Here is a 13,995-nt window from a genome sequence, read left to right as displayed (position 1 = left end):
AGAGCACCACCCTGGAGTCAGGAGTACTTGAGTTCAAATCCAGCCTCAGGCACTTAACACTTACCAGCTGTGTGACCCTGGGCAAGTCACTTAACCCCAATTGCCTCACTAAAAAAAAAAAAAAAAAAAGAAACAATGATATACTAGATATGGGTGAGTGATGATTGATTGCCCCTATTATTCAAACTCTGGGCACTCTCTCCCAGTTGTTTCCCAACCCAGTTGTTTTGACAGCTTTCTTTGTAAACATATAGAGACCAGCTCTTTTCTTACTTATCCAGACAGTGTCCATAGTGACTTTGTCTCCCAGCCATCTATCCCTCTCTCCTAATAAATCTTTTTATCTTACAAGATTCACTATGAGCCTCCAATTCTTTGGGTGAGTTAGCCCCACTGAGCCAGGTCAGAAGTTCTTCCCAGAACATTATGCCAGGTCAGAAGTTATACCCACAACAATACCAAACTCCATCTGACCTGGAAAAAGAAGCAGATGAAAGCAGGGAAGACTACTTTCCCAAGACACACTGGACAGGAGCTGAGAATCCTGTGTACCTTGCCCCAACTTAACATGAATTTAAAACTTTTTGCAACCTATGTTTCAGTAGCAGCTACTAAATGTACAGTAGTTGCTATTTCTGTATTATCCATTCCCATTAGCAATTTTTTTTCTTAAAATTGGTAAATATGTACAAAACAGCCCCCCTTTGTAAATTTCAAGATATCAGACTCTTGGTGCTTTTTGGTCACAGATGAACTAAATTCATGCTGACCAAGAGAAGGAAACAAGAAACACAATTATCTGAGAACTTACTGACTTCTTTTAGTTTCTTCAGACCAATGGTCAGCTTGGGGCTGACCATACTTTGTCAGATTCCAGCCTCTGGTTACTTAGTTGATCTCCCAAAGATAATCTCATTACTCTGAGCTTATTATGTAAAAGAATTTAACAGGTGAAATAAAAGGTGATCAACCCCAAAGGCAGCCTTTTCATGTGCTATTTGGTTGTTGTTGTTTGCACCGTATATAAACTTTTGTTTTCAGTTTCACCCTTAGCTTGCTATGGTGGTATCACAAGTTATAACTCCTCTGCCCCAATTAAAGACCTTAATTTTGTTATGTTGATTGCTTTAATAATTTTTCAGGTTGACAGCTTCAATTTGCTTCAATTCATACTCCAAGTTCTTTTTCTGGATGTGGAGAGCATTTTCCATCATGAGTGTTTTGAAATTATCTTGGATCATTGCTTTGCTGAAATGATTGGTCTATCACAGTTGATCATAGTACAATGTTGCTGTTACTCTATTCAATGTTCTCCTGGTTCTTCTCACTTTACTCAGCATCAGTTCATGTAAGTCTTTCCAGGTTTTTCTGAAATCCAATTGCTCATCATTTTTTTACAGCACAATAGTAATACATTACATTCATATACCACAACTTGTTTAGCCATTCCCCAATTGGTGGGCTTCCCCTCAATTTCCAATTCTTTGCCACCACAAAAAGAATAGCTATAAATATTTGTACATACGGGTCTTTTTCCCTTTTGAGGCCATCCTTTTATAGGTGAGGAAACTGAGACCCAGGGAAGTTGAATCAATTGCCCAAGGTCACGAAGGTGGTAGGGATCAGAGGCAGGATTTGAACCCTGGTCCTCTTATAGTCCTCTCATGTAAATAGGCTGTTGTTATTGGTCCTTCATTGTCAAAGACCATGACATTGGAAGGTGATGTCATGACATTCAGTGAATTGGATTTAAGTGAGAGAGGCTGTGCAAAGTCACCAGCCTCACTCTTTCCTCCAGAGTCATCTGGGTCCAGTGACAAGATATACATCAGGTAGCCCCCTGATGTTTGAGGTAATCAGAGTTAAGTGACTTGCTAAGGGTCATACAGCTGGTAAGTGTCAAGTGTCTGAGGTTAGATTTGAACTCAGGTCCTCCTGGGGCCAGTGAGTCACCTTAAATACATCTGGAATAAATATAGTTTGCAACTATCCAGTGCTTTATCACCTGCTTTGAGAATTATTCACAGAGATTTAGTATGGCCTCCCTGAGTTGACTAGATGAGTTGTAGCCACCAAAAAAAGAATGTAGAGAGGCTGGGAAAAGTCTGAACACAGGGCTCCATCACTGGCAGGAAGAAAAATCACTGGAAAGTGCACATAATTGAAATGGTGGGGCACTTTGGATAGCAGGTGGGCTGCAGCATCATGGCTGAAAGGCTTTTTCTATCCAGGTTAAGAGAATGTCCACTTCTCCTAGGGCCTTTGTCAGCCTTTCATCCGGATTCAACTAAAGGGCAAGAGAAATTATGTATTAGCCAAGTGAAGGGCAAAATGCTAACTGCTAAATTCTGTTCTGAGTCTAGATCTCATCATCCATAAATAAAGGAACTGGGTTACATGATCTCGAGGTTCCTTTGTAACTCTTACAAGCTTATCTATGAAATGAAAGGTGGCAAGCCCCCTGGGAAGAAAAAACAGAACAGAGAAGTACAAAATAAGCAAGTGGGGGAAGGGGGCAATAATCATCTCTCAGTTGGAAAAGGGGCAAAAGATGAGACAGTCAGTGAAGCCCATAAATATAGGTCAAAAACACCCATTGCCCTCCTGATGCATCCTGGTACGGTGGCATGGGTGTTGGATTTGAAATCAGAGGAGCTGGGTTAAAATTCCACCCACCATTTTATAGATATATAACCTTTGGCCAGTCACATATATAACTCAGTGGGCCTCATTTTCCTTACCTATAAAATGAGGGTGGTAGACTAAATGAGATCAGTGGTCTCTTCCAACTCTAGACCTATAATTCCATGATTTCATGTGAATCTTGGAATAGTACTAATGGATCTACCCATTCTGAATCTTATCATTAATCATTTCATTATCATTATCATTTCATTTCCACAGAGGCTGATCAATGCCCATCAGACTAACAAACCCCGTTTCTCTGTTTCCTCCCCTCCCTTCAGTTCCCCACACTCCCCAGGACTTCAAACATACCTTTTTAAATTCCTGCCGGAATAGCTGAAACTTCCTTTGGGAACTCTTACTTAAAGAAAACATCCCCTTTTCCTTCTGAAGAAGAGGAAGAACAATGGAAGTGGGGTCAGTGCAGAAGTCTCTTCTCCCTCAATCCTAAAAAAGGACACCCTCTTGGGTAGGGGGGCAACAAATGGGTTCTTTTTTTTTTTTAACAAATGGGTTCTTAAAGGCACCCGATGGATGGTACTGTGATCTGTGTCCTCAGTGTATCTACTGAACAGGGAGGAAGTTTCTTAAAGATACCACCCCCGGAGACAGTGTGGTACATTGGAAAGTGTACTATCTTACTGTCAGAGTTGAAATCTTGACTGATGCTTACTCCCTATGTAATCTTGGACAGATCTTATAATCTCCCTACATCTCATTGTTCTTGCCTATAAAGTGAAGAGGTTGAATTAGGTGATACAGTGGCACTAAATCCAGCTGCTGATACTTCCTAGTTGTGTATCCTTAACTGCTGTCTGCCTCAGTTTCCCCAACTGTAAAATGGGGATTCTAACTGCACTACCTCCATGGGTTGTTGTGAAGGTTAAATGAAGTAATATTTGTAAAATGTCTAGCACGGTGCTTAGCACATAGTAGGTGTTTAACAAATGCTAGTTCTCACACACTCCCCTTCTCTAAATTTATGATTCTACGATCTTATAGGTTAACCTTCACCCCATTCTGGACCCTCCCTTAGCCCATTCCCTTCTGTTCTTTGGCACACTAATTTTGCTGCACTGATATTCACATATTTGGATGTGTGGGTGTTTCCTACAGTGCCTAGAAATGTTAGATGGCTCCCAATCTCCCTGAAGGTAGGAACTGAGACTCGTTTTGATTTTAGATCTTCTCACTGAAAGTCTTAGTATATAACTGCCCACAGCTGGGACTCTTGGTCTGGGCTCTTCACTATAATCAGTAAAGCTGGAAGACAACTAACTCAGAGTGCATCTAGTCTAACCCATATCTGATCAGGAATCAATTCTACAGTATCACAACCTAATAATGAGGAACTCACTACTTCTAACCATTTAGATACATTCCCCATTCTCTGGACATTTATACCTCCTCTCCAGCAACTTTGCTCCCGTGTGGGTGTCCCTCTGCTTTCCAGCTCTTTATTTGTGTTATCTTCCTGCATTAGACTTAGTTCTTTGAGGGTAGAGATTGTCTCTGTGTGTGTGTGTGTGTGTGTGTGTGTGTGTGTGTGTGTATGTGTGTGTTCATGTCCTCAGCAATTAACACAGTGTCTAGCATATAGTCAGTGCCTAATAAATGTTCCATCTCTCTATATCTATACCTATATCTACATGGATCTATTTCCTTTCCTCCCTTCCTCCCTCTCCCTCTTCCCCTTTCCATCTTCCTCTTCTCTCCCCCCTCTCTCTCCATCCTTTTCTAACTATATATCCTCTGAGTAGTGAGGTGATGAGAAGGGGAAGGAGAGAAGTGGCAAGCCCTCCTGAGCCCATTTAAATACTAGGTGGTTGCTTGTTTCAGTGACAGTCTGGTCCCTGGCCCCAGGCCCTACTCACACAATGCTGGAGTTTCTTCTGGAGGTCTAAGAAGTTGTTTCTCAAAGTAGAGAGTGGTTTGCTGATTCCAAGTTTCACTGCCTTTGTGTCATACTTATTGAAAATGTTGCTCAAATAAAAACTCAGCAGGGAATAGTTGAGGTGACAGATTTCAGCCCACTGGGGAAAGAATGACAGTTAATACCAAGGTCCTTCAGTCTGTTTTACCTACCACAGGCCATTTCCATTCCCATATCTATTAGATTGGATAGTAATTGAATCTCATAAGGCAAGAAATGTGGAAAGAGTATGCCTGGGGCTTAAAGAGCCCCAAAGATAACCTACAACCAAGGAGAAGAATCTCAAGGAAATGTTTGGGAGTGTTGTCTTTTTTGAGTATGTAGCTGAAGAAAAAGGGGAAAGAGAGAGAGAAAAAGAAAAAGGAAGTGGGGAGAAGAAAAAGAGGGCAAGCTCTCTGAGGGTGGGCACTGTGTCTCATTTATCTAGGTAGTCTCACAAAGGCCCGGTACTGTGTATATAGTCAGCACTTAACAATATGAGAACTAGTCACATCAAATGATGCAAAAATTTTGTCATAATTTTACTCTGAAATAAAAATTTTCATCCTATTTATATTTTCTTTTGCTTATGAATTTTCAAAATGCCCTGAGTTAATTGATGTAGCTTGCTTCTTTGAGGTGTTCTTAAATTCCAGTCCTTCTATCAATAAATATTTATTGAATGAATGAATAAAAAGAGGGTTGAAGAAAGTGATCAAGAGAAAGAAGGAAGGAGACAGTAAATTCCTTGAGGGTGGGCACTGTCTCATTCATCTCTGTATTTCCACAGTATGAACAATGGTCCCTTGCACATAAATGTTCACTGAATGAATAATGAAAGAAAAAATCAATAGGGGAAAGAAGAATCAAGATGAAGAAAGAGGAAGTGAGAGAGGAAGTGGGAAAGGGGTTGGGGTCATGATCCAAAGTGGGCACATGGCTTGTCTACACAGGGAAAGATGAAGTGATGAGTTGAGATCATTTTCCAGATGATGTTAGCAGGATATTTGTGGGCTTGAGTTCCTATCTTGGTCATCCCCAGTGACTGAATTCACCAGCCTCTGCTCTGTCCATAAAAAGTTCATCCCCAAATCAGGGGTGAAGGACTTTAGTCAATCCAAAAGACAGCTTAGCCTCTCCCAGGCCCCCAAGTCAGCTTGAGGGAGCCCAGGACCATAAAGACAGGCCCTGAGCAAAGAGATTCAGTGTCTCCCATCTTCTCCTTCCCACCCTCCATCCTGAATCACCCATTTACCGAAGCATTCTGGAAAAAGTCCTGTTGCAGCAGCTGGGTGTCTGTGTTGTGGTCCAAAGTTTGCTTGGGGAACAGAAAGGGAAAATCATCCTGAAAAGGGTAGATAGGGCAGGACCCAACTTTGCAAATAATTTGCCAAACTCCTTCAGCAGTGACCACGTTACTCAATGCCCACCCCTACCAGTGTCAAACTAAAGGAGAAATGGAGAGAGGAACCAGGAGAGGTTGGCCTAAGAAAAGGAAAGCTTACGGATTATACCATGAGCAAGAAATCTGAAGAGACTTCTCTTGTGTTTGCCAACACAAAAGACAAGGGCTTCTGGAAAATGGAATGTTCAGGTCATCTCTGACCCTGGGCAGGGCCTATCTGACCTTCCTCAGCTATTCCCCCATGGGTCCAGAGTGGGATAAGCTAGTTTCAGAGCTGGAAGGGACCCCAAAGGTCAACTGGTCCAATGCCTTGATTTGAGTTTTGGAGTTACCTGAATTTGGCCTAGAGTTTCCCAGGCCTCCATTCCCTTCTTGGCTCTGCTTCTGACTCTTGGTTGCCCACTCATGCCAGAACTTTCTTCAGCTCCTGGGGCCTTCTCACCTTGGAACAACCCTGATCCTCTCTAGTTTTCTTCTCCCACTGGCAAATTCCATTTTGGGGTCAGACCCGACTGAACATGCTTCATTCCCCTCCCAGCTCTGCCACTGACTCTGGACTTTGTCACCATACCCTCTTTATGGGTACCTTCCTCACCCCTTACCCCTTGAACTTTTCAGTTCCCTTCTCTGTGTTGTCTTCCTCAATTAGAATATAAGCTCCCGGAGCAGCTAGGTGGCACAGTGGATAGAGCACTGGCCCTGGATTCAGGAGGACTTGAGTTCAAATCCAGCCTCAGACACATGATACTTACTAGCTGTGTGACCTTGGGCAAGTCACTTAACCCTCAATGCCCCACAAAAACAAAAAAATAAAGCTAGAATATAACCTCCCTAAGGGTAGCTTTTCTTTTTTCCTGCACTGTCTTCCCCAGATACACAGCATCTAGCACATGTTAAGAGCCTAATAAATGCTTGTTGCCCTGGCTTGACAGACCTATTCCAGCACTTAGACTCCATTGCCCCACTCCCTAATGAGAACATCTTAGATTTGCAGATGATTAAAACTGAAAGGGATTGAAGAAACTATCTAGTTGACTACTATATCCATTTTACAGATGAAGAAACTGAGATCCAAAATCTCTCAACATGAGTGATGGAGCTGAGACTAGAGCCCAGTCCAGTATTCTTTCCATGACATCACATTTTTTCTGCCCTGTTGTTAGTATTTCCCATTTTGATCCATCCAACCACTATTACTTTACTTCCTATCCCAAGTGTTCATGATACTCTCATTTGATACTTTCAATTGAGTTGGTGGAAGCTCAGGAGAATGGACACTTCAAAATTTTTTTTTGAGGCAATTGGGGTTAAGTGACTTGCCCAAGGTCACACAGCCAGTAAGTGTTATATGTCTGAGGTCGGATTTGAACTCAGGTCCTCCTGACTCCGGGGCCGGTGCTCTATCCACTGTGCCACCTAGCTGCCCCTTACACTTCAATTTTAACACATACCCACGTTTTTCCCACATCTCAGGTAAAACACCCCATCCTTTCTTGACCATCATTTGACTGAGTAAGAAGGCAGGAAACAACATAGGCCTGAGTGAGATCCTGGAGGCCTGAAAATGGTACTGCACTCCCCTCCTCCTCCACCAACTTCTCCCTAAGTAGCTAAAGCCTGGAAGATCTAGCTCCATTCCTTTTGGGTTCTGCTTATACCACCATAGGCTCATAGAATTGTCTATTTAAAACTGGAAGGGACCTCTGAGATCATCTAGTCCAACTCTTTAATTTGGCACTTGGGGAAACTGAGACCCAGAGAGCAGTGTCAGAAACATGATTTGAACCCAGGTCATCTGACAGTAGAGCCAGTGGTTTTTTTCCACTGTGTGACCCTGGGAAAGTCACTTAACTTCTGACAGCCTCAGTTTCCTCAAATGTAAAATGTGGTTAATAATAACACTTCCCAAGGCAGTTGCGAGGCTCAAACAAGATAATGTTTATAAAGCACTTAGCATAGTAACTGCCCATAATAAGCTTTTTTTGTTTTGTTTTTGTTATGTGTGTGTGTGTGTGTGTGTGGCAACTGGGGCCAAGTGACTTGCCCAGGGTCACACAGCTAGTGTCTGAGACCGAATTTGAACTCAGGTCCTCCTGACTCCAAGGCTGATGCTCTACCCATTGAGCCACCTCCTGCCTCATATAATATGCTTTTAATAAATTATTATTCCCTTCCTGTTCCCCCCCCCACATCATTTTCACATTGAAGCCCTGTTAGGCTGAGTATAGTGCCTTTACTTACCACAATGTTCCTAATATCCTGGAAGGCTCCCCATAAGTTTTGAAGAATTGTTTTTGGTACCAGACAGTCTCCAAGTTGGAATTCTTGACTCTTGGCTCCCAGTTCTGTGCTCCAGAGAAAGATGAGCAGAAACAGGGAAGGGAAGACAGTCACCTGCATTCCTTCCTATTGCTGTAGGGGAATGAATGATTCCTGCCAGAGACAGAGAGAGGTATCCCGGTGTCACTGAGGTTACCACTCCTTACCTGACCCTTACTGTATTATCAGGAGAAAAAGAGCTTCAAAGACTTTGGGTCATTAGTCCTAAGTACTGGAGTCTACCAATTGGTCTTCTGTGGGAAAACTGTGATCAGGGAGTGTTTCCCCAATGTTACACTTCTTGAAGGCATACCAAGGGATTGTTCCACCCTCACCCCACCAGAGTCATAAGTAGGCATTTTGGTGTCTGAAACAATGAGCTTATGCTCATTGTACCTTTACATCAACTTTTTGAGACAAATTCCACTGGGAACAGGGAGAGGCACTGAAATATAAGGTCCCTCTATGGAGAGACATAGACCTTGGAATACATGAATGTGATGATAGTGATATGGAGAACAGGTGAGCCTGGGCCAGTGGCCAAACTCATCTGGATTAGTGGTCAGAGTGGATAGGGATAAGAAAAAAGCATTTCTTATAGCTTCCTATTTTAACCAATTATTCATGCTAACTAGACACTAAGGTCCATTATTTTTTATGATGCTAAAGAAATTTAAGCACTTTAAACATTTCTAAATTACAGTGCCCTGGGACAAAGCCCTAGTACCTCCATCTTGGTTTTTAGCTCACCTCTTTCCTTCAAACTTTGGTCTAGCAATCTGTCTCTCTATACCTTCTACACCCAATCATTATATTATATGCTCATGTATAGAGGTCTGGTTTTAAGGCTCATTGAAGCTTGGACAAAGTGAACATTTGCCCCTTCTAATTGCAACTCTAAGACATACCATTTCTTAAAGGTATGTTTCTGGGTGCCTTCAAATATACGACACTAAAACCCAGTTCACCAGGTCCTTGGACAGGGCTTGTACATGTATACAGGTATACTTCCCATCCTCCCCCTAAAGGTTTAGTTCCCCCATCTCTTACATAAGAGCGTCATTCCTACTAAGCTCTCTGAGGGCGAGTACTGTGTTTTTCCTAGAACCTTAATATAGTACTCAGCACACAGTAGGTACTTAAGAAGTGATATTTTTTTAAAAAATTCTCTGTCTTTTCCTCGTCTGTAAAATGGGTGTATTTCTAGTAATACCTACTTTAAAGAGTTATTGGGAAGTTCAAATGTGACAATGTATATAAAACACTTTACCAGTGTTATAAAAATTCTGTATTTAGGGGCAGCTAGGTGGCGCAGTGGATAGAGCACTGGCCCTGGAGTCAGGAGGACCTGACTTCAAATCCAACCTCAGACACTTGACACTAGCTGTGTGACCCTGGGCAAGTCACTTAACCCCAATTGCCTCACTAAACTAACTAACTAACTAAATGAATGAATGAATGAATGAATGAATGAATGAATGAATGAATGAATAAATAGATAAATAAATAGATGAATGACTAAATAAATAGATAGATAGATAAATAAATAAATACATAAATAAATACACACATAAATAAATAAATAATTCTGTATTTTTTTAAATCCTGCCTTTCAGAGTATTAGGGCCTGACTGGAAAAGGTATATCTAAATACACATAATATCTATGTCTGTAAGAGGAGAGGAATGGTAAGAATGTAAAGATTACATACCCATACTGCCACCCTGACTCAGTCCTCACTCTAACAAAAGAAAGTAAGAGGTAAAATTTTCAAATGAGTCACTTCCCATTAAAGTTGACTTGCTTTTAATCAAGCACAAAAGGAGGACTGAAGGTGTTAAAAGAATGGATCACAGAGTCATAATCGTTCTGCTGGAAAGCACTTTACAGATCATTTTAGTCCAACCCTTTCATTTTACGGCTGGGGAAACTGAGGCTCACCGAGATGAAATGACTTGTCCAAGGCTACTTAGGTAACAAGTGACAGACACCTTGAACTCAGGTCTTTTGACTCTTAATCTATTGAACTTCCCACTACAAGACCCTGTCACCAATATCTGAGGGTCAGCTGCTGATAATAATGGAAGCAAAAAGTCAATGGAGCTTTTGTTCTCCCCTAAAAGAAAATATTTACCACAGAAAATAATGCCCATTATTTACCTTGGGTTCAGGGAAAGTGAGGCTTAAAAGCTTGCCGCCTGTCCAGCTCTGAGAAGCTATGATTCTCTATGGAATTAACTTTCTGCTTATATAGAGGAAGGATGAGAGCTTTTTGTGGGACTTTGTAAACCTGTAAAGTATGTATCAGTAGGTTGTTAATTCTCCTAACCCAAATGAGAAGTCATTGTTTTTGTTTTTGTTTTTGCCTCATCAGACTTTTTGTAACAGCTCAGATCTCCTTACTGGCAATTTATGAATGTTCCAATTAGAATTACAATTATTCTAATCCCTCATTTAGCTCCTCAATTTCCTGTTTGAGTTCTTTCTCTTCATCTTGACCCACCTCTAGATCATAGGTATTTCCTTACTTCCTGCCTGTCTGCTTACAATTTCTTCCCACACTGATTTAGAGCATGGTTTGATAATGGGGTCAACATGAAGAGAAAGAACTCAAACAGGAAATTGAGGAGCTAAATGAAGGATTAGAATAATTGTAATTCTAATTGTAACATTCATAAATTGCCTGTAAGGAGACCTGAGCTGTTACAAAAAGGCTGATGATGCAAAAACAAAAACAAAAAGGCTCATGAGGTCACCAGATGGGAAGAAGTTAAGTATTATCTTTATCTTTTATTGGACAAGTATTTATTCAATGCCTATTATTTGCACAGAAAGACAATTTGTTTTTGTTGTTTTTGTGAGGCAATGAGGGTTAAGTGACTTGCCCAGGGTCACACAGCTAGTAAATGTCAAGTGTCTGAGGTTAGATTTGAACTCAGTTCCTCTTGACTACAGGGCCAGTGCTCTATCCACTGCACCACCTAGTTGCCCCCAGAAACACAATTTGAATAAAATATAGTCTTTGTCCTCATGGAGTTTATAAGATTAAGGGGTGGGGGTAAGTGGGTAATAAGATAGGCAAATAACAACGATAGATGATAATAATTGATAAACACATTAGAAGTAGATGGTTTGTGAATTACATGTTTGCGAAAAGCAACCACATCAGTGAAATCATGGCTCCTTTGAGTATTCAGGTACGAAGTATATTTTGTTGTTCAGTCATTTTTTAGTTGTATCTGACTTTTTGAGACCCTATTTGGGTTTTTTAGAAAGGTACAAAAATCAAAGAGCTGTCAGCTCTGAAAAACATCATTACAGGGGCAGCTAGGTGGCACAGCAGATAGAGCACCGGCCCTGTAGTCATTGCCTAGCAAAACAAACAAACAAAATGTCAATTTCAGGAGCAAACGAATGACAACTAAAAATATAATCTTGCTTTTAAACAGTGAATTCTTTTTTTGGTGAGGCAATTGGGGTTAAGTGACTTGCCCAGGGTCATACAGCTAGTAAGTGTTAAGTGTCTGAGGCTAGATTTGAACTCAGGTCCTCTTGTCTCCAGGGCTGGTGCTCTATCCACTGCACCACCTAGCTGCCCCACCTTAATGACTTAAAAAAAAATACACTTTTCTAAAGATGCCACAAAATTATGTTCCCTGTGTTTTGCTGGCATAAAAACAAAACAAAACAAAACAAAAACCAAATCCATGGCTATAGAGTAGTAAAAAAGGGAAAGAACTTGGTTTTAATTCTAATTATTCAAATTTTCCAGTGTAACCTCAGACAAGTTAAGTCTCAATTCCCTTATCTGCAAAATGAGGAAGTTGAAAAAGATGATCTCTAAGGAGGTCCCTTTCAGCTTTGATCATCTATGATTCTATGGAATGGGATTGATAAACACAAAAGACTGAGAACTGACTGACTTCATCTAGTTTCTTTCATAGGCCATTGAATTTGCCTGGGGCTGACCAGACTTTGTTAATTCTAGTTTCTGATTATTTTGTAAATCTCTCCCCAAATTCTTTTCTTCCTGAGATTCCCTAGGTTTCTTCCAGATCTTCAGCTTATTGTGCAAATGAACTTGTCTGAAACTATGAGAAACATACTCTTCCCAAAGGCAATCTGTGAGTCTTTGTGTTCTATTACCCCATATATATCCTGTCCCCAGTATCTTTGGATATTCCCCACATCTGCCATGGAATCCTCCGCTCTCATTAAAGACTTTAGTTTTGTTATATTGTTTTATTAATTTTCAGGTTGACAGGATGAACAATAAAATACACAGGTATTTTTCTTTAAAAAATATTATAAACTCCCCCGCCCCCCTTCCCGTTCACCTCCCTGACAGGAAGTAAGGGAAATAGCTTCCAAGATGTAGGGCTCCGAAGAGGCTCCTCCTCTGAGGAACCTCTGAATATCAATGATTCTGTCCATACCTGAACAAGAAAAATGGGGTACAGGGTTTGGGTTAGAGGTTGGGGTTCTTAGGAATTCCTCTTTAAAGAATTACACCCGGGGGCAGCTAGGTGGCACAGTGGATAGAGCACCAGCCCTGGATGCAGGAGGACCTGAGTTCAAAGCCGGCCTCAAACACTTGACACTTACTAGCTGTGTGACCCTGGGCCAGTCACTTAACCCCAATTGCCTCACCAAAAAAAAAAAAAAGAAAAAGAAAAAGAAAGAAAGAAAGAAAAAGAATTACACCCTCTTGCACACAAAAAGTAGTTAGAATACGATGCTAGTTTATTTAGGGGCAAGGGAAGGGAAGGGGTGGGGAAGGGAAACCATGAAAGAAATCCTTGGACTTCACATGGGGAGAGAGGTATGGAACAAAGTAAGTGGTCTGAGCAACAGATATGCCTAGAGAGATAAGCGGAACCAGATCAGACTGAGCTAGGTTCAGGACCTCCCCCCTTCATTCTGATCTCCCTTACCCCTGGGGAGATAAATTTGGGTGTGGCTGCGGCCTTTGTGTCCAGAAGAGAGAGATGGCTTGAGAGATCTGTAGCCACCCCTCACCCAATTCCTCTAGCCACATTTAATGTTGCCAACATGAAAAAGAAGAGACTTGTTATTCCATTAGCCACCACCAGTGGGGGATGGTCCTCCCTTACTAAAGGAACTTTCCACAGGTAGATGGTCACTCCCATCAGTCCTCTATAAAAGTACTGTCATGGGGTGCAGAGCACCCCAGAAGTTCTCTGGGGCACACCAAGGAATCTTCTCCTTGAGAAACTAAACCAGAGGACAGATAACGCCTAGAGAGATAAGCTGAACCAAATCGGACAGAGCTAGCTTTGGAATCCTACCCTTCATTCTGGTCTCCCTTACCCTGGGGAGATAAGTTTGGGTGTGGCTTCGGCCTTTGTGTTCTGAAGAGGGATCTGTAGCCACCCCTCACCCAATTCCTTTAGTCACTACCAGTGGGGGATGGTCCTCTCTCACTAAAGGAACTTTTCATGGGCAGATGGTCCACCCCCATCAGTCCTCTATAAAAGTACCTTCCAGTCTCCTGTTGGAGGAGATTTGGTACCTCTGAGCCATGTGCTTTATGCCAAATCTCCCCATGAAAAGTCCAAGGATTTCTTTCATGGTTTCCCTCCCCCCACCCTTCCCTTCCCTTGCTCCTAAATAAACTATCACCTTATTCTAACTACTTTTGTGTGCAAGAGGG

The 13,995-nt window shown here is 41.6% G+C and overlaps 1 protein-coding gene across 1 annotated transcript; it reads right to left on the bottom strand.

The window, feature by feature from the left end:
* Positions 1-2,203: 2,203 nt before the first annotated feature.
* IL24 (interleukin 24) lies at positions 2,204-8,402 on the bottom strand. Its single transcript, XM_044000171.1, has 5 exons — positions 8,244-8,402; positions 5,853-5,915; positions 4,560-4,718; positions 2,998-3,072; positions 2,204-2,287 (listed from the first exon to the last, which is right to left on the bottom strand). Exons 1-5 carry the CDS (start codon positions 8,400-8,402, stop codon positions 2,204-2,206), a joined length of 540 nt encoding a protein of 179 aa, XP_043856106.1.
* Positions 8,403-13,995: the final 5,593 nt, after the last annotated feature.

This window comes from Dromiciops gliroides, chromosome 4 (genome assembly GCF_019393635.1).
Source record: "Dromiciops gliroides isolate mDroGli1 chromosome 4, mDroGli1.pri, whole genome shotgun sequence".
In the NCBI taxonomy this organism is placed as follows: Eukaryota; Metazoa; Chordata; class Mammalia; order Microbiotheria; family Microbiotheriidae; genus Dromiciops; species Dromiciops gliroides.
This window is presented reverse-complemented; position numbering and strand designations above follow the sequence as displayed.

What these genes read in the sequence shown, in the direction of transcription:
- IL24 (XM_044000171.1), bottom strand. Translation starts at nt 8,402, where the DNA reads ATGCAGGTGACTGTCTTCCCTTCCCTGTTTCTGCTCATCTTTCTCTGG. An exon ending in AGGATATTAGGAACATTGTG is followed by an intron (nt 5,916 to 8,243) that starts GTAAGTAAAGGC and finishes CTGTTCCCCAAG; the next exon opens with CAAACTTTGGACCACAACAC. An exon ending in AGAAGAAACTCCAGCATTGT is followed by an intron (nt 3,073 to 4,559) that starts GTGAGTAGGGCC and finishes CCTCTTCTTCAG; the next exon opens with AAGGAAAAGGGGATGTTTTC.